Below are 21,917 nucleotides of genomic sequence, written 5' to 3'. Positions count from 1 at the left end.
TGTTCAATTTCAATCCTTTAGGCTATTTAGAATTGGGGCAATTTGTGTTTTTCAGAAATTGGGGGGACATGTCCCCCCCCGTCCCCCCCCGGGATCTGCACCCATGCACATTGTGGATTTACATTATCATTGGAGCAAATTTTATGCATTGCCCTTTGATTCTTAGGCAGGGCAGTTTTCTGTATAACATCAGAGACACTGAACACGTCAGAGAGACAGCGGTTTGTCAGGCTGTAAGAAAAGTGACTCTGGCTCTGAGAAGACTTTTGCCCGTTTTTTTTGTGGTTTTCCCTGGACATAAATCAGAATCGATTATCAAAGTATTCGCAACGGAGCATTGGTGGCTTAGTGGATGGAGCTGATGCCCTCGTGATCAGACGCCCATCGCCTGATGCAGCGGCCGTGGATTCAAACCCAGCCTGCAGCCTCTTGCTGCGCGTCGTTCCCTCTCTCCCTCAACATTACGCTTTTTTGCCATTAGAGGCAACAAAAGCCCCGAAAATAATCGTAAAAAAGAGGACTTCCAAAGAACTGCAGGTTTGTCAGTGTCAATCAGAAATTAATCTACATTACATGATGCAATGGCTCATTACGAGACTCAACACCCCATAATAGCTCCATCTCAGCATATGCTAAAGGAGATTACGTGAATCAGAAGTCATTTCACAGCAGTTCAGCAATTCAATTAGCCTAACCTCAGCCTAATATTGACAGAATGAAGAAAGTATAAGCAAAACTTTTACCAGTCTGTAGGCATACAACATTTTTTTGTTTGATTTTGAGTTGCTGCCCAGTGTGTTTATATTAAAATAGGCTTTAGATCTGTGTAATGTTTCTGTATTTTCTGCATATTAGACACATTAACACATCACATTACATAACAAAACTTCACATTACCTACTAACACACTTTGCAGTCTGTTCCCACCACACATCAGGCTGTTTAGCTGCAGCTGACGTGTTAGTTTTTTTGGGGTTTTTTTTCATTTTGCGGTCATTAAAATCTCAGACTCAGCTGGGATGAAACAAGCGGCTTCCTGCTTTAGGCCACTGAATATCACGTTATCTGCACTCCACTGATGATGTCTTTCGGTGCTCGCAGGCTGAACGTACTCAAGAGTTGATTGAACTAATGCTAGACTCAGAAGTCAGTCTTTAGACACTTTGCTTAACTAAAGGCAGAGATCTCTAATTGTCTCGTGGCGAGACTCAACTAATGCTGATCAGCTGTTCAGGAACCGAAAACTCAGAGTTTCCCAGCTCAGGCTCAGTCAACCCGGAGATTGGGATTAGGCTCAGAGTTTGTTGAGCCTGCTTCCTGAAATAGGCCGCTGTTGGTGGTCCCAGGTAAAGACCAAAACCACAGATGTATTAGTGCATCTCTAAATATTTCCTGACTACTCTAACCTGTCTGTGGCTCACAGTTCAAAGCCTATTGGGTCTTACAAATCTTTTCCTAAAACTGCTGGTCATGTCTTAGTAGTATACATTCATAGTTGGTTTGCACATGGGATTTGTTGACAAATACTTAGTTACTTAATATTATTACTTAATTTTTTTTTTGTTTGTTTTTTTGTGAGGTTAAATCACCATGGTAACTTATGCTAAACAGCTAACCTGCTCCAGAACAGGTTAACGTTAGAGTATCTGATCACAGCCTGTCAACAGCCCAACCTCTGACCAATCAGATTACTGAAGAAAAAAGTATCCATGGACAAAAGTCTGGAGTCTCAGGTAAAAAAGAGTAGCCCATATATATATTGTTACAGGTGAGTAGAATCATTTCATTGTTTCTATTTCTACTGGTTTTAAAACAGAGCTTCTAACAAACACAGAGATCATTTACAGCAGTGGTTCCCCAACTCGTAGGTCGCGGTCCAAAAGTGGGTCGCTGGTCCATTCTGAAATGTCTGCGAGTGATTTGCAAATGTGTCAGATTTTTAAAAAACAAACAAACAAACAAAAACATTATTTTGAAGTACAGTGAATTTCTGGCACATTTGCAGTGCAGTTTCCTGCTGTAGAGTGAGTAACTATCAGACAGCTCCTTAGCAAACTAGCTCTAGGACATGGCACAACACAAGTATGATGCTGAATATATTAAACTGTGGACCTTGAACTAATGACTAAGGAGAAACCACTGGTTTATAACACTAAACACATGATTTTTTATTTTAACTTACTAAGTTTATTTTAGTTCACAGTGATAGTGTTGCTATTTTACACTCTGATTCCATTACTGCATCTCAAAATAACATGAGAAATCTGTGTGATGAGAACGAGGAAAAAAGACAATATGTAATTACTAAGATAATCCATACAGTGTTAATTGGCTCCTGTTATTATAAATGCCACATTTCGGTCAGATAGACCTCATCAGTCATTATTTACATTTCCACTCTTTACTGTAGTAGCAGAAGCAGTCTGGCATTCCTTTGATGTGTTTTATGTAGCATAATCAGAGCAGCTTCATTATCATCCAACTAAGTAGCAAAACATACTCTATAGTAATGTCACATATAGCCTAGTGTGCCTACACGTAATTTAAGTCTGATTGTTGGGTGGCACATACGTTGATGTTGCCGAATGTCAAGTCTCTATTTGGATACGATACAGTAGCTAGTTTAGGTGCAAAATCTGTCAAGACTGACAAGCTGAGCACATCTGCAAGTCCAGTAAGTAGTCATGTCTTTCAGACATAACAGTGGCAGTAAGAAAGGACAAGACAGAAACCATCAGGAGGAAAAAGTAGCACCAGTAACTAGCATGCACTAGCACCCGTCACAATAGCATGCACTGGGGCCTGTGGTAACTACCTTGCATCACTGATTAACAGCCCCACCTCTTTCACATGGACGTGCTTCTGGCTACCTCAGCAAAATAACACTGTGAACAGCTCACAGATGCATACAGTATAGTATGGCACAGGCTGGAGTCTTCAAATGGAACACAAATCAAAGTGTTGATAATCCTGTAAAACATTTAATGAACAACATAAAAAGAAAGATGGTCAATACAACCAATAAGCATACATATTTTCTTTTCCCATCCAAATTCTTTTCCAGCATCAATCAGCACAAAGTTCTCCACACTCAAACTTTGATTTTTTAAAGTCTATATTGATGTTTGCTGTCCTATAATTCTGCTACATGAAAAAATATTTCAACACATAAACATCTGAAGAATTAAGAGTACAAAATGATGTCGTTAGATTGTCTATAGATCTTTTAGACCTTTGTCACAAAGGCAGTGTAACTGTAAATAGACACTTTTCTTTTCTTAATAATAGAACCACCTCATGACTGACTGCTGAAGTTGGAGATATTATTGGTTTATGTTGTCTTTATAAATACTGGCCAATTTCTGTATTTTAGCATACTGGCTCAGGGCTACAAACAGTTTGTCTGAGAGCTGTGGAGGCTGGTACTGTTGACATTTACAGTTAGACTTCACCGTTTGTGATCAGGTAGGATATCTGCCACCTACTAGGAGTTCCATTTCTAGTCTTCAGTTGGAAATTCCCAGCTGACTGATTGTAAAAACAACCTCCATATCCAAGTTGATTCTCCACTTAAACTTTCTTCGTCCAAGTTAAAATGCTCCATCCCAACAAACACTAAACGTTATGTTTGGAGGAATCTCAACAGGGTGAAAGTAACACAGTGTGCTCAAGTTTGTGGAGCCTGCTGACATTATGATGTTCTGTATCGTACACCAGAGTTGGAATAGCCTAATAACTTGAGAGGCTGTTGCATTTTAACAAATAGAAAGTTGGAATTTCCACATTTCCGACATCTTTGGGAGGCAGCACTATTTGAAAACAGCAGTAGGACATCAATTTTCTTTTCTTTTTTTTTTCTTCGTCTTTTGATAGTTCCTCTTTGCATGCATTCAGCTGGGGTCCATAGAAGCACCTTTATATAATATAACATAGCACCATTTTTCATATAGTTTTCCTATTATACTGGGACCCAACCATTGGCATGCATACACTCTAAAAACTTTGTTTTCTTGGTTACCATTTCTAAACGTAGCATCGTTTCAAACATTACAAGGCAAGTAATGAATATTCATACAGTACTTTACATGTAGAAGATGAACTAATACAGTACACATTAAAGAAAGTGCTAGAGTACAAAACGTCCTTGTTTTTTAAGTCTTACTCTACAGGACTATAGGACACACCAATGTATTACATTACATTTATCTAAATACACACCTTTTCACATTTTCATTATTCACTTCAGTTCATTTTTAAATGATTACCAGACATCTACATCTCTATGTTTCCCACTCCAACACTCTGATGTTAAACAGAGGGCAAAACAAAACGGCAAACCAGAATGTCTTCTTGAGTGTGCATACATTCACATCACTCTACCTGCACAACCACAAATATACACAAACACTTTGTCAAGGTGAGTCCCACATCTTTTCTTTGATTACCTATCCCTATCAGAACTACTTCACTGTGGGCTTTGACCCGTGGACCTTTTTCAAAATAATTTCTTATTTGCATAAACAAAGCACATGAATTCAAATAAGCAAAAATAGTCAAATAGTAAAGGTGCTTTAAGGCGTCAAGGTTGGAAACATTAGATCTTTGTTAACAGTCCAGATCTCCTTTCACCAAGTTGTTCATCAAAGTCCAACATCCTGTAGCCCTCCCCCTGTAGCTCTCTGCTGACTGTCCACTCAACATTTGATTTTCTCACAAGACCATACCAGCATTATGCATGGTACTGATCATCCCAAAGTAAAAATCTGTCCTCAGCTGCTGTTTGTACTTTCTTGAGTGACAAGGGAGAGCAGCTGTGGTCTAAATATGGCTGAATGCACTCCTTCTTGTGTGCTAATACTCTGGTGTCATATCATGGTCTTCCTAAGCTCCAGAGAAAGCTATCCAGTGGACCTCAACTTTTTGTGCGTGTGTCAAAGCACATAAGTTGGGATGATTTAACAAAACAATCTTAAATTTAAATTAAATTCAGTTGAAGTTAAACAACCGAAGGCCTTGTTCACCACTTATTTGTATCATATCTTGCTGCCGTTGAAGACAAGCTGACCACAGCTGCTGTTCTCTATCAGTGAGAGATCTACATCCTTTTCACAGCAACCTTTTACGTACACAGAGTGTGAGGGTATAAGATGCTCAAATTCAAATTGCACGCTCTTTATGTTACTAAAAAGATCAGTGGTTTTCAGATTCAGTAGTTTCCATTCATGTCAGTATGCCATGCAAATAAACAGTAACACTTTATTTTATAGGTCCATCATTTCTGCATATTTGAACTCTAAAGTTTCCAGGAGAGAAGCATGTAATTTGAGGCTTAATATAGGGAAAGCATAATAATCCAGGTGACCTAAACCACTTCACCTGGAGATCAAACTGAAAGTGGGTGCACCTGAAATAATCACACAGAAAAACTGTGCACACAAAGAAAGATAAGCAAGTAAGAGCAGTAGGTTCAATTAGAAGCCCAAATTCTTTCTCATTCAGTCTGCACAGTTATTTGCAAACAGCCCTCGCTGTTCCCAAAGGCAATCCTTTTAATGCAAGAAGTTTACTAATTCACTTGATCCTTTTTCTATATTATCTTACAGTTTGTCTTTGGGTTGACTGTTGAGCTATGCTGTCTAAACAAAAGAGCAGGAAATCAATCTAGAATCTGATGATATGCTTTAGGAACAGCTCCGCAGTAAGATAAGGGAGGCATTATTTGTTAGTAATGGGATAAAAAAGCAAAGCACCAGTGTGCCTCTTTAAGGGGAACAAATAATATAACATATGAATATATTAAATACCCACTTTTATTATGCAAATAAGAGACTAACATTGTTATAAATTCAGACAAAGCATTTGCACCTTTCTTTTTGCTATCTATTTACTTCAGTTTTGGATGAAGAGAAGTAAGGGTTAATTTGTTATTCTATTAGGTCAGGATCACTATTTGTTTTTCTTAATAATTTTTTAAGCTCTGCAGTATGACATAATTTCCCAACAGTAAGGAAACTTTTTATAAGGGTTCCACCACCGACATCCAGTACACAATTTTGATTCTACAGAACAGACAGGAGCACACAGTACTAAATCAGAAAAAGTCATGTTTTAGAGCCAATAGCATTTTCCTTCTCATCCCAAACACATACATCTTTGGTCCCATGAAATGTTGTGAAAGGAGCACAAAATCGTGACAAGAAACATCTGCTAAGACCACAAAGTAGTTCCAAAGAGGGAAAAAAAAGTGTGTTTTACAGAAGAGCAGTGTATTCATCATGAGGGAGATGCTTCTGATGGCTTTTGGTACAACTGCCATCATTTTGGTAGCAAACCAGACGAATCCATGACAAAATAAAGTTTTCTCCAGGTAGAATGTCCTGTTTGTACTTGGCCTGTCACCTTTTAAAAAATAAAATAAAAAATTGAACGAGAACTAACGTAGTTAATTCAAGTGTATCCCACCTAATCTAATGTAAAACTACACTGTTACATAAAGGTATAAAATTAAAAGATCCTTTCCCTAACTTCTCAAATGGTTTGGTATCATAATAATCTGCTATAAATATTCACCATTAAACGTTAGCAGAAAATTACTTGACCACTAAACATTACCACAACTTTGGCTAAATATTAGGTTGGTTCAACTTAATTAAGCTTTATAAAGTCAAAGCATATTATGTCAGTTGTACTAAACTTGATGGATTTGTCAGATTCGAAAAGACTCATATGATTGGCTCAATAATGCCAGAGTTGGGACTACTTAAAAAGATGCAGACAGGGGCGTCGGTGGCTTAGTGGTAGAGCAGGCGCCCCATGTACAAGGCTGCTGCCGCAGCAGCCCGGGTTCAACTCCAGCCTGTGGCCCTTTGCTGCATGTCATTCCCTCTCTCTCTCCCCCTTTCACACTTGTCTGTCCTATCAAATAAAGGCTAAAAATGCCCCAAAAAATATCTTAAAAAAAAGATGCAGACAAATTGTTAACTTATTTTTTTAAGTTGAACTGATGAATCATTTTTTAGACTGTAAGCTGAATTTTGATTTAGAGTAGATTATAGATAGATAGATAGATAGATAGATAGATAGATAGATAGATAGATAGATAGATGATTACACATTGAACATTTAAAGTTTTTCGAGCCTGTTCAAATTTCAAATACATAATGACAGCCATAGTTTGCACTATTGCCAAACAATGCTGTTTATGCTAGAGTAGTCTTCACATTATTTATGTCCAGGATGAAATCTGCAATTCAAATTTTGTGCTCATTTCACAAAACTCAGTGAGACTTTAGTGTCTCAGTACATCTGACAATGATTGCTTAATATGACGTTTGCATTAATATGTACAAAATGTTCAACTCCAGACTGTCATCTCGATGAGGGGCTGTTGCAAATTGAACACAGATCATGATGGGAGTTGTGTTTAACTGCAGCTCATCAGATTCTATAAGCAGGGTACCATGATTGTCACTTTAAACCAAAGGCATGGATAGAAATGGTCCCTCTTTGTCAACTGATTACAAAGCAGCAGAACAAAAGTGCAGCTTTTATTTAAAGTGCTTTTTGGAGTGATATTTGGAATACAAAAGACAGAGGACATAATACCTTTAAAGGAATTCACATTCCACTTTCAGGAGAATAAATATCATGTCTTTATCTAAATATCTTGGCTGAGGCAAAATTTAATCTTTGAGAAAATTCGCCTCCTGAGCCAAATTCACTGGCTATCAATGCTGACTCAAATCAATGTAAAGAATTGAATATATATTATAATTCCACATCATTTCTAAAATAAATTGTGCTTTGAATTATACTTCCTACACTGCTTTATATAACTAAGCCATTCATAAATACAAACAACTCACTGAATCATTAAAGTTCATGCCCTACACCAGACAGTACAACAAACACACCAAATCCAACTAGTCCTGTGCTTTTCATGCACCTAAAGGCATCACAAGAATTGGCTGCCACCAGTACAAATATTTCAACACTGATTTTTATGAAGTTTTTGCATTTTTTTCCCCCTCCTACACCAATACCGGCTATTTTATGACATCTCAACTCTATTAAAGTTGGAGTTGACATGGTCAATGCTGTAGAGCTCCACTGAGACAAAGGGCCCAACTCAGACATGGAGATAGATTTCAGTCAATATTATCTTTGTGAACTGATCAGCAACCTCGGTGTTTAAAGTTTAAAACACCTCCCACAAAAGCAATAAAGAATTAATAATTCAAAAAACTATTTTGCAAATATCAAACGGATCTGCAAACACTGCAAATATAGAGATGGAATTGTCTCAAAAATAATTTGTGTAAGAAGATCTACAATCTGTTTGGTGGATATGTAATCAGTAATAATAAAACAGCTTCTACAAATACAAAAAAAAGATTTGCAAACTCACAAAAGTATTTTGCAAATATTAAACATCTGCAAATACACAAACAAATTCCATACATTTACAAAGCCTCAGTGTGCATAAAATCCAAATCTGCAAGCATAGAATTGAGATTCACAAATAAAAAACAGATTCAAAAAAAATATCTGTTGGAAAGTTGTAAATGTTAGGAAGATATCGATAAATGTGTTTTTATTTAATGTGTATGTGTTTTTATTTAAAGTTAATTACATGTATTCACAAATATGTTTTTTTAATTTTGGAATATATTGATAGCAGATCCTTTTTATATTTGCCAAATACACTGTAAACCCCAATCCATCCATGACACAAATTTTTAATGAAAAGTCAACACAAATGCTCCGAATTGTCAAAATGACGTACTTTTTGTTCACTTGACACAAAAACCCTTGTGCGGCATTTTTTTATAAGTCAACAATTTTTGAGTTAATTTGACTACAAGTTATAAAGCCAATTAGTTCAATGCCCATAAACACTATCATTGTGCACTTAACATATATTTTATAGTTAAATGCAATATTAAAAAATTGTTATAAAGATTTTTTTTTTACTTTTTACGCTTTTGTGTTCATATGACATAAAATGAAATACTCAAACAACAAAAAAGTTACATTGAACTGACATAAAATTCCTGTCAGACAAGGGTCATGTGACACATTTTCAGTTCAAGCCACTACATTTTTAAATTGAGTGAGCAAATTGGGGGTTACAGTGTAGTTTTTTGAGTTTACAAATCATTTTTGTGTTTGCTGATGTTTTATATTTACAGAAGACACATTAACACATAGATTGTTAACCTGTTCACACAAATAATATTGAGACACATCTACCTCTGTGGAACTGTCTTTGCCAAATACTGCAGCAGGCACAAGTGACTGGGCATTTTGGTGCCAGTCTGTCTTCATAAAACTGCAGCAGGCACTAAGACACCTCTCCACAGCAATCTGTCTGCAGGATGGTGAAGGTGCAGTTTACCTGCATCAACATCTGCTGGCAATCTGATTTCTTACATGATAGTTTAAAAGAGAATACACTTAAGTGTTAGAAGTCCTAACATTCTCCTAGCATCCAACCATCAGCAGCTGTTGCACTTTATGATTCTTTAGTATAATAGGAACTATATTTTATATATGTTGTCAATTCTCAAATAGTACACTGTATTTACCTATACTGCAGGTATTTTTGAGACATGCCATTATTTCTAATGTCCTTGTTATTGGAATATTTTACCAGATACTGTAGTAGATGCTCATCTTAATTTTCTGTCAACACAAACTGAATTGTTTGCTGCTCTTAAGTTTCTCTTTTGCAACAGAAATACTGTTTTCATTGAAACTTCTGCAGGAAATGAATTGAGATTCAGCTACACTAGCTTAACAGTGAACAAAACAACAGCAAAGCAGAAGTGACAGCAACACATTAGCGAAGAAGAAGAGTATTTGTGTTAAGAGTGGTTAGTATAACATGACTCTATTGTACTGATGGAGTTTATGCCTTGGAAATGTTTATTATATTGAGTTAGCCATGTGAGTCTGGATTAGTTCAGGTAATTCCATTCCCAGTGTTTCCTCAGTGAGGAATTTTTACATCAGAAAAAAAACTTGTAAGGTCTTGATTTTAGTTGGCACAGTGTCTGACCTTACAGACTGTAGTCGCAGTAACTGTAGTCATATGTCGCGTCAAAGTCAAAGTCTGAATCGGACTCTTTGTCAGTAGTGAGCAGCTCTTTTTTTGTGCAGGTCACATACACAATACACAGCGCTCAATGTACAGCAAACCGCCATTCAAGCTCTAATGGAGAAGCAGCACTTCATGGATTGTTAGAGACACACAGCCAAAAAGAAAACACAGGTAAGACATGGACACTTTAAGACAGCTTTGCCATTTCCTTATCAGTAGATAGTAGGGAAAACTAAAATACAAGGTTCTGCAGAAATGAGCACATTGGTATGGTTTAAAGGCAGGATGTTGTGTTGAGCCCTTTCTATGCTACCATTCATCTTTCTACCCAGTGTGTCGATGAGCACTGAGCTGTCCGCTTTCTACCTTCACCTTTATGTCATCAGAGAGCTGTAGATCTCAGCTGTCCTAGATCTAACATCAACAACTTTATATGACAAAAAGAAAATGTATGAAGACATTTCCATAGCACCACATATTCCAAAATCAAATCAATTATTTTTCCTACATATGAAGCAGTAGATTTTGGAAAGAACTCATTTTGATGCCTCATTTCAAATATTATCAGTGAGTAGTATTGTAAGGGGCATGAAGTTAAATAATATAAATTATAATTCTCAATGTTTCAAGTATCCACAAGAGTTTTAAAGGCATCACTATACAACTGGCACTGGGACTGTCTACATCAGTGGTTCAGAACCTTGGGGTCGGACCCCACAGGATGGCAAGATAAATCTCAGGGCTCATGACATGATTAACAGGATAAAAAAAGCAGAAAAAAAATATATTTCTTCAGACTTTGTTCTATTTCTTTTCTTCTTCTTTTTTTTCACTGAAGATACTACCTCCTCGTGCTGCCAAAAAAATCTGAGAAGGAAGTTCCTCTTTGGTGAACTATTCACAACTGGTATGGGGGGAAGAAATTAATAATTGTTTCAAAGTGGCAAAGAATGGTGCACAAATGGAAAGATGGAACCCTGTTCCTCCAAGTGCCAGTGCAGAGCCAGTTTAGGTCTGCTTCTTGTTTGTCTGTCAGTGATGGCTGTGTTTCAGCTGCATGTTTCTGTCTGAAATTCACTGGAGAGAACACATACACTTCCATCTAACAGTCTAGCTGTCTATACTGGCATTACTGCAACCTGGGACATCATTTATGCCTCAGGTCTTTCATGATTGTGTATTGCACTGTGAGCTCTGCCAAATGTCGCCATGTAGCCACTGAAGACAAGCTGCATATGATCTTGAGCGTTCAGCAGAACACATGTAAAATACCTTTCCTTCAGAAAAACTAAAGTGTGTAAATGTGAGCTGTTGGGCTATAATTGCCATAGAGTATAAATAATGTAACAACAACAGCAACACATTTTTCCTTAAGAATAATGAGATCTACATAAGTGTTTACAGACAGCAGTCGCTGTCTGTTTGCTTTTACCTGCCTGAACGGGGTTTTTGGCAACACATTCTCACTCCCAGCTTGTCACACATCGCCGCTTGGTCAGTGGACTTTCATGTCTATATATTACGCGCTAGGTATCCTGGGTGCGTCTGTTGTTGATGTTCTGGGATGCTGTGTCAATTTACACCTGTAACATGCATTGTGTGTTTTTAAAATACACTTCTGTTTTCACAGGAAATGTACTTGCTACTTTTACAGTCTTTTTAAAGATAAATGTTCAACAACAATAAAATAGAGTTCTCAGTCTCAACCCGAGCCCGACGGGTCCCCAAAAACCTGATGGATCGGACTGGGTTTGAGCTGAAAATTAGTACTGCACAGCTCTGGATGCAGATTTCTCCAAGTTGTTACCAGCTTCTTCTCCTGTTACGCATTTAATGCTACTCGACTTCCAGGTCAAAGCTCAGGGCGCAAACTGTGGAGCATGCACAGAGTGCCAAGGCCAGTTTGGGTCTGATTGACTGTATACATGCAGGAGTTATTCCACTCCCAATCGCATTATCTGGGTGTGTTAGTCTGACTTTGAGAAATACGATTTAGTACAATTTCAGTCATACTAACATGTTTACGTTTATTTTAAAAGTCTGGTTTTAGTCGAACAAACACAATAAATTGATTTTCTCTAATGTCATGTAAACTTACTGACTGTGGAGAGTCAGTGAACTATTGAGCTGGTCCATCTTCAGATGGAGATGTATGTGGCTTCCGTTACCACACAGCCGCTGTGGTGTTAGAAGCCATCTACTGCTTTTTGTGGGGTCGCGCTCAGTATTTTATATGATGATCTTGGATGGACCAGGTTCAGGCTTTAACTCAAATGGGTCAGCCAGGTTCAGGTTGTAATCTTTTCGGCCCATTGAGAACTCTATGGTAAAACACCACACATTTACGTTTATTTCATTGTGCAACAAATGCATGTGGTTAGGTTTAATAAAAACGTCATGGTTTGGCTCAACATTCATAGAGGAAGCAAACACCTGCCTTCTGGATGAAAGTCTGGTGCTGTTTGACCCATCTAACACCCCTCCTGTCTGCCCTTTAGGGACCTTCCAGGTCCTTAAATTATGTTGTAGTCCGGTGGCGTTTCAAACTAACGCCATCCGATGGCGTTATCAACTGATGCCTCCCAACAGCATATCATATTGCCACGAAAGGATGCCTGTTTTTCGGTTGTGCGTGATGCAGAAATCAATGACCAAGCGGCAGTATCTGACGACTTCGGAACAAGACCGGGTTGTTTTTGGTTGGTGAGAAGAGACATATTTCAAATATATATTCAGACAGTGAACTATTCTGGCAGCACATGTCACAAGTCAATTATTTTTCAAGTGTTTGTTCAAAGCAAGTGAAAGATCAAAAATTAGTATCTGAACGTGACTCAGCTCAGGGAAACACAAATATGACAAACACGGTACCATGTTTGTGGACTAAGTGCCAGTGTTAGATAGTTTCAGAAAGGAGATGTATTGCACTAACTCATAAATCTTTTGATTCATTTTTGTCTCCTTTGCAAGCTTTGTTAAGCATCGTAAACTGTTTGGTGCTTTCTCACTCACAATAGCTCTACAGCAGAACAGCGCAAGGGGCTGTGTTAGTGTGTTGTCACAGTGTGAAGGTTTATCAAAAACCAGCCCACCATACACAGCACTGTCTGTCCTGGTTCTCCTCTGAGGCTGGACTCTATGCCACTTTCATTTCTCCCCTTGTCTCGATGCCATTGAGGTAAGCAGCAAATCGGCACATTGCTACATCTTACACACTGCAAGGTGTTCCACCTGGTTTGGTCACTTGCACACACTCAATTTGCACTGCACTGCAGGAAAAGTTGGGTCATTGAAATGAATGTGGAACCCTGCATTCATTTTGCCACAGAGTTATTGTTGAGGTGAAAGCCTAATCTCTACATGCTGACATCTACTGCATGTGTGTGTGTGTGTGTGTGTGTGTGTGTGTGTGTGTGTGTGTGTGTGTGTGTGTGCGTGCGTGTGCGTGTGTCTGTGTCTGTGTGTGCGCACGTGCTGTAGTATTATTCAAAATGTGGCAACTATCTAATGTTAAACTCCCAGTATAGGAAACAGCCGCCACTGAAGGGCAACACACACCAGTGTCTATTAATTTCTATGTAAGCCTGCACCAGTCGATACAGCCACTGTGTGTTGCACAAACAGCAAGTTCCTGCTTGGGGCTTTATGGCCAGCAGGGGGGCCCCCCAAACATCCAACTTCCACATGTGAGGTCCTCTGTTTGTTTGTTTTTTTAATATATATAGTTGCAATTTAAATGTAAACGTAATTACTAAAATGTTCTATGTTTTTGCACAATATATAATGAACACATTTTAAGTTAATTCATTTTATATAAGTTACATTTTTTGTCTCTCAGTGATCAGTTGTGGTTGACAGTTTTTCTGCCCACTTGCACGCCATAAAACTGATTATCAATATGCTTTGGGGCTAAATATTAAAGTGGTATAGCAGGTACCACATTCTATCAACACTTAGGGACTGTTCATTACTTATGAAGTGGGAGGGGTGGTGCAAAAAGTGGGAGGCATGTTAAATATTTTTTAAGCACTGGAAAGGGACTTATGTTTATTATTTTGGCTTAGGGGAGGGGCATATAAATTTAAATGGTTGTGTTTTGTATTTCTTTTACTGCAGACCTTTTTAAAAAAAAAAAACGTGCATGTTTTCTTTTTTTAAAAATTGCCAAAATTACACCATGTATCATAGCCAGAAACTGTAAAAACAGAAATTATCCTTACATTTTCAAATTTTCATGATTTACATCATGTGTGACATATTACCAAATCTGAACTTAATATAGTGATATTTCATCAAAATGACTTTATTCTATATAATTTAAAATTTGGCCAAAAATAAACTGACTGCATGAACTACCTAGCATAAACAACAAGAGTGAAAAAAACTGAGGCTTTTTTTCCCCAATTCCAGGATTTTAACTTTTAACTTTCAAACATCAAATGGTAAGTTTTAAATATCTAGTAGTGAATTTATGGTGGAGGAGGGGTCATGCATTTTCCCCAAGTCACTTACGGAGCCTCAAGGAAAAATCTTTGTAGCTTCAGGGAAGGGTGAAAAAAAAAAACTGAAGTCATGCCCCAGCCAACCCCCTTCTCTGATAAGTAAAGAAAAGTCCCTTATAACTAAACAGTGCTGTAATTTACAGCACACTCCTTCATTTTAAAGGGGAGGGGTTGGGGAAATATACAGTTCTGCTCAGGGTCCCAAATAGTCTTGGGCTGCCTCTGGCTAAGTAACTAAAGTGCATTAAATAGCACTGAGAAATGAAGAGACTGGAAAATGAATAGTTGACATATTTCACTGAAACAGACATAGGCATTGGGCTATGAATGAATGACTTCTTGGCAGGTTACAATTTGTACTTCACCAGCCCTTGGTAGATGAGCCAAAAAGTTAAGGTGGGACACTGCATCCTGTAGTAGGCTATCGTAGGGACACATACAGTAGCATAGAGGGTTGTTTAAGGTTACTGTCATGTCTGGATATTTCATTAACTGAGTCCCTCGAATACATGCAAATGCACAGACACAGCCTACTGCCAAGGTCAGTCCTCCTGCTCCTCGCTGTCCTGCCGTGTGTCTATCCTCTTCTCTTTGTGACAGGAGAAAATTCGTCTCATCTCTTCTTCGTACCTGATGAAATTTTCTCCAAATCTAGCCCAGGCTTTTAGGGGAACTGTGATGGTGTTTCTATACGGCTGCCGCACCTCACTTATTTTTAAAAAGACACCATACCGGTTAGACCCGACGTCAAAGTAAAACCTCTTGTTGTCCACCCGAAAAGACGCAGCCTCTGGAAGCTCGGGATTGTTGTCGTGATTCCTGGATCCCGTTCGGCCGCGGTCGTCGCTCTCCTCGTCGCCGTAGTCTTCAATCAGCTGTGACAGTGCGTCTCTGAACTCGATGAGCCCCTGCGCTGGCAGCACGATGGTCTGCTCGATGCCCTGGCCGTAGTAGCCCATTGTGCCGTGTCCTTTGCTGACAGTCTGTCGTATGCGGAGGAAGCGACCTCTCTGATTCTCTTTCAGGTCCAGGAAATACTTTCTGTTGTCTCTCTCGATGAATTCGCTCTTGAGGACGCGGTGGGCATGGTCGTCGGACACCGCCGAGCCGGTTGGAGACAGCGCCGCGTGCTGCTCCTGCGTTCTCCTGCGGGAGTCGTGCGCGCGGCCCTGGCCGTTGTTGCTGTGCTCCTCGAGCTGCGGAGGCGCGAGGCCCCCCCGCAGTCCGATACGGGCATAATAATCTATGAAGTCTCCCAGGCAGTAGCGGAGAGCGGGAGCCATCGACATAGACAGCGTCAGCTTGCTCTTCCTGATGTTATCATGACGGCCTCTTCCGATCCATACCTCGGCTATTTTGAGGAAGCGTCCGCGGACACTCTGCTTGACATCCAGATAGAAGCGTTTCTTCTGGATGTCGACGCGTTTTGAGGCTAACTCCTGGATGTCATTGCCCTGCTGCTGTGAACCGGTCTGGACATATTGCTGAGGATATGTGGGTCTTGGTAAAGAATCTGATGCAATCTTACCCCTGCCTCTTTCCATCCCTCTGCAACATCCATCAGCCATCATGATTTATATTCCACCACTAGACAGCACAGGACAAAGCGATTCCCCCATCCCAGTGGGCGACTAATAGACGAATAAAGCAGGCTTATTCATTCAGCAGGCTACAAACAAGTTAGAGTGAGATGCCTCGAATGACCTGAAAATGGCAGCTAGTTTGGAGTCACCAGCTGATCGAGTTTCTGTGTCCCGAAAAAAGGTCAAGCTCGACTATTTAGCCGTTTCCACTGCAAACTTCCATGCCATTTTCCATCACCTACTTGCCTCACAGCTACCCCTTTTACCGAGGGAACCAGGGAAGCAGCCAACCTGAAATGGGAGGAGGCGTCCAATACTACATGAACCCGATGAACCCATCCACCCCCCCTCCCCGTCCTGAGAATACCTCAGTTAAAGAGACACGATTTACACAGTGACTGTCGAGACTGGAGTTCTCACCCAGGCCAGGACACACTCATTCAGCTGCATCAAGCTCACCCGCACATATTTTAAACAGGAATATCAATAATGAGGAAATGGTGCCTAAAATCAAATCACACATCCAGTCCTCTATTTACAGAATGACGAGCCCATTATTGAAGGCAAGAAATTAGGAGTGGTTAGGATAAAAATATTTGTTTGCTCAGTGTGTCATAATTATGACATAGCAAACAACTCATAATACTGATTTCAAATTTGCTAAACTGCCAAAATGTAGGAGTGACCAGGTATGGTTGTAACAATGGGATAGCTGTTACAGCATTACATTCACTAAGAAGGGATGCCTTATTAGTCATTTAAAGGTGAAACAGTGTTAATTTGATAAAGGAAAAATGACATACATTTTTCGTCAACAGCCTTTTTTCCATGACCAAAACAAGACAAGCTAAAAAATAGTTCTTGATAATTAGACTAGACTATTATATTGCAGATTAAGAAAGACTTGAGTTTGGGGTTTTTTTTCTCACTTAAATCTTTATTGACAATTTTTGTATTAACAGTAAATATGAAATAATAAAATCACTGAAAAATAATATGACCCAACAAATCAAAAACTGCTTGGGGAAATGCATATTACACAGTAAGAATTAAGGTTTTAAATGTTTTTCTGTTTGTTAACAGTGAGATGGATGTCAGAGTTTACAATGAATGTGGGTACAAATCTTAGTTGTCTCAGATTAGTTGTTTGTGGTGTCAAAGATTTGAGAGCATAACTAGAGAGATGTTGAGCTTTTCAAATGATGATCAGTAAGTGTGTGCTCCTAAATCACCCCTTAAACCTGTCAAACACTGTTGGAGAAATGACAGCTTGTAAGTGTGCAGAAATTATTTGTAGTTGTAGAAAAAAATGTCTAATATAAATTTTTTATACAACGTTACCTTGATTCTAATTTATGATACATGGATTAGCCTCATTGGATTAGTTTAAAGATTAAAAAAAAACAAAAAAAACATAGAAAACATAATGGCTAAAAGTTGACTAAAATGTTTTGAATTTTTGTTGACTAAAACAGGCTAAAACTATGAAGGATGAAAACGACTAAAATGTGAGTAAAAGTAAAGTAAAATAGCGGTCAAAAATAGCACTGAGGTGAAATGTGTACGATTTAGGGGAATTTGGTGGCGTCTAGCCATGAATTGCAGATTGCAACCAGCAGAAACTTGTCCTGGCGAGAATTCTTTGAGTGTTTGTGATTCAGAAAGTTTTTATTGGGAGCCAAAATATCCACAGACGTCCCTTCTTCTCCAAAACAAACAGACCAGGCAATTAGAATCACTAAAACACTGAATAGAACAGTTTCAAATCAGTGCATCTTCAGCACTATCTGGCTTCTCAAGACTCGCCCACAACATGCAATAGTGTGCTCACCCCTTTACTCTGATAAGTTAATATGTGCTCACCTTTTTCTAATCGAGACGTTCAGGGGTTTTTTTTTTTCCATGAGCTGAATTAACCACAGAGGACTCTTCCTCTCCAAGACAAATTGACCCTTTGAATTAAACCAGTAAAACACTGAATAACACACTTTCATGTTTCAAATATGTTTATTTCAGACGCAGTTTGGCAAGCTGTGGGTGGCTAGTCCAACACATGCTAATGTGTGGTCACTTTTTTTCCTCACATAACATAAGATCCAGACGTTCAGAGGGTCTTAACCGAAAGCCAAGCTATTCACAGAGTACCCTTCTTCTCCAAAACAAATGGACCAGGTGATTTAAACTGCTAGAAACACTGAATAAAGCAGTTTCAAGTTCCATATCAGTGTAACTCCTGCTCCGCACATTGGCGATTTCCATAAATGATGACCCACTCCCTATGTAGACATAAACAGCTCATTCTGAGGTAAAGGGAACACAGCAACTCTTATTTTCAGGTGGTTATACAATAAAGAAATCATACTAATTATATTATATTATATTATATTATATTATATTATATTATATTATATTCCATATCTGCCAAGATATGCCCCTAAATCCTACACACTGGACCTTTCTGGACCTGAGTTTCTCTGTTTTGTAATGCTGTAAATGACCGTAATTTTAAGATATGAAATAAATGTTTTAAGTAATGTCTTTGTTTCATTATTGTGCTTCAGACGTGTTTAATTTTTCATAATTCAAAATTGTATTACATTTGTTAACATGACAATCATTAACAAAATAAAATGACATTAAAAAAAAATGGCAGGAAGTCTAGAAAATATTGACAGACGTAAATACAGGAAAGGTCACTATTCAGTCACAGTGGTGAGCCAATCATTAGTGTAACATGTCACTTACGAGTATACTCTACCGCATCATCTGTCTTTACTTGAACAGATTGTTCCCTCCAGACAAACTGTCCCATTGTTCATTAACCAAATCATTTTTCCAACAGAGTAGGAGTTTGAGGCTCCTTCCAGCACCTTAGAATCATGTGTATTTAAATAAAGTTTATTGCAAGTAATAGGACAGTGTGAATTTTCTTCTCTTACACACACACACACACACACACACACACACACACACACACACAGAAGGTGAAAACAATACCATTGCAATGTTGTGTCAGCATAGCCTATCTCACCAGGATTTATATTTGTTGTTTTCTGTCTTTAGTCCTGTTTAGGCTGGTCTCACAGCAGATATTTTGACTGGTGTTACCATTAAAGGCTCTCTAAGTCTTCCTAAGCCAAAATGTTTTTGTTGCCATTTGCGGAGCCTGGGCTGCCTATAGAGACCGGACTTTTTCACAGCATATTCAGAGGACATGTAGCTAGCGGATTGTGAGGAGATGTTTGCTGTATGTGACAAAAACTTAGAGAGCCTTTAAATGTAACAATGGCTCAGTTCTATGCAAGTGTCCTGGTAAATCATGACGGTGAGACAACATGAACTATACCCAGACCCTGAAAGGAATACAGCCATTTTTTTATTTACACCTGTGCTTTTCCTACTGTGGCATGTGGAACAGTCCTCTGTTAAAAAAGCCTGTTCCACTCGCTCACAGTCAGGTCCTTTATTTATTTATTTATTTTGTTGTTTATTTAGCAGGGACAAAGCACAATAGGCTACATGTATTAGATATAGTTAAAAGCTCATTTTCATCTGTAGTCGCTGGGTGGAGGCCAAGGCCCTGGCTCAAGACTCTTGGAAAATGATGAGACATTCAGTGTTACATTACCCTGTAACACCACATAGTAACTGGGTGTGACGCGTGCAAGCGTCATAACTAAATCAGTTTGATTGCATTGTTTTCTGTTTGACTGTCCTATCCGCCCACGAGCGACGCGGCGCGATGTAGCATGGCATTTTGAGCTGAACTTTTGGTGGACACCCTATTTCAATTTTTATTCTGTTGCTTGCATTGGAAGCACTGCAATGGACAAGGAACGGCTGACTCACGAGGTTTAGCTGAGGAATTACCTACAGGATACCTCCTTCTTTCACTACAAAAATATAAAAAGGTTGGCATCTGCTTGGAGGGAGATTGTCAGGAAGATGAAGGTTTCTGGTAGGACTTGTGTGGGATGCTAGCAAGCTTGCTTGTTTTAGAAAGTGGAGATGACATAGTATAGGAACTACAACAATATAATTAGGAAGTACATACTCGGCCATCTTTTCAGTCGTTACTGAGCGCACAGCTGCTAGTGACATGGTTTGTTTACATGACATGTCGGAGTTCCATATTTTGTGGATCCAGTGTGGACAGAGAGCATTCGATGTAACGCAATGCTGAGCAATGCTTGCATCCAGTTAGGACACGTTGTGAGGGGGGTAAATTACAAGTTTTCTCATGCTAGATACGATACGATACAAATACACTGTGGTGTGGTGGGGAGCATATCTATGTTTCCAGGGTTCTGGGTTTCCCGGGTTCTATGTTCCCCACTTAACCCTGCAAAAAAGGTTCTATGTTCCCCGCTTACACAAAAAAGGTTCTATGTTTCCCGGGTTCTATGTTGCCTGCTCAACCAAGCAGGAAACATAGAACCCTTTTTGTGTAAGCAGGGAACATAGAAGCTTTTTTTTGCAGGGTTAAGTGGGGAACATAGAACCCGGGAAACATAGAACCCTGGAAACATAGAACCCTGGAAACATAGGGATGACCCTGGTGTGGTGTGGCATGGCATAGCACAGTGCGAAGCAAAACGATAGAATATTTGATTACGATTATATTCAATTTAGGGACATACGATCAATATGAGACAATATCATTGTTTTTCTTGACGGCTCAACATTGTCTGCCCGGCACCATGCTGCTAGCACTATTTGAATGTTTAGGAAAGAGGACAGAAATGGTGACACAGACATGACAGGTGTCCAATCTCACTTTGATTTAGCATTGCTAACAAGCTTTTATCTCAAAAGTTACAGCTGTGAGAAAAAAAATGAGGTGAACTGTTGGTGGCTGCACTATTACAGCTGAAATTTAACGTTCATTTAGAAAAATATATTTGTTGCTGAACTGCACAAAAATAGATCAACAACAGTTAGAATTGACCTATGGCTAAGTCCCGCCCTCAAACGCGATGAGCCAATCACTGTGCGTATAGCCATTCCCATACACTCGGACATTCTCAGCCTGGACGTTCATTGAAATGCATTACAGAAAGTCAGTTTTGATCGGTATTATGAGCTTTTTCGGAGATTTTAAGTTTAAAAATGGTCAAACAGTGTGCATGGGGTACATGCAACTCCGACACAAGGTATCCTAACAGGCTGGGCGACGGGGTGTATTTTTTTACACTTTCTTAAACCACATCTCAACCGAGAAAAGTGTCTCCTTTGGTTAAAGTTGTGTGGTAACGGTAGACCACAACATCAACTCAACGTGAATAAGATTAACAAGGATGTCTACATCTGTTCTAAGATAAGTCAACATCGTGTTTGAGGCAACGTATTGTCACTTTGCTGGAAAGAAATATAAAGTTATCTTTAACATTTCTGGCTAACGTTAGCTAAAGTTAGCCTAACGTAAGCTCCTAGCTGCATCGTTCATCATGTCACCTTGTTTGCTGGGAGTTCATTAGCCTATTTTGTTCTAGTTTTGTACTTTGGTGATCGTACATCATTGTTAGCTGTTGTCCAAAGGGCTCTAGTTAAACTAACGTTAACTTCTGGAGCTTAGCTTCATGAATTTATCTGTAATCGCAGAGATAACAAAGGTTGGCAAACGTTATGCTGAATGATTCAGTGTAAATAACGTTACTGTAGCACCAAACTAACGGAGAGACACTCTTGGTAAAGATGGTAAAAAGGCCGTTATCCTTTTCTCATATTCTG

At 39.0% G+C, this 21,917-nt stretch overlaps 1 protein-coding gene across 1 annotated transcript; it reads right to left on the bottom strand.

Annotated features, from left to right (window-relative positions):
• Nucleotides 1–1,489: 1,489 nt before the first annotated feature.
• purg (purine-rich element binding protein G) lies at nt 1,490–21,861 on the bottom strand. The gene has a single exon (XM_050052718.1). It carries the CDS (start codon nt 16,173–16,175, stop codon nt 15,147–15,149), a length of 1,029 nt encoding a protein of 342 aa, XP_049908675.1. The 5' UTR covers nt 16,176–21,861; the 3' UTR covers nt 1,490–15,146.
• Between the last annotated feature and the right edge of the window lie 56 nt (nt 21,862–21,917).

This window comes from Epinephelus moara, chromosome 9, assembly GCF_006386435.1.
Source record: "Epinephelus moara isolate mb chromosome 9, YSFRI_EMoa_1.0, whole genome shotgun sequence".
Taxonomy (NCBI): Eukaryota; Metazoa; Chordata; class Actinopteri; order Perciformes; family Serranidae; genus Epinephelus; species Epinephelus moara.
Note: the sequence above shows the minus strand (reverse complement) of the source record. Positions and strands in the feature narration are given on the sequence as shown.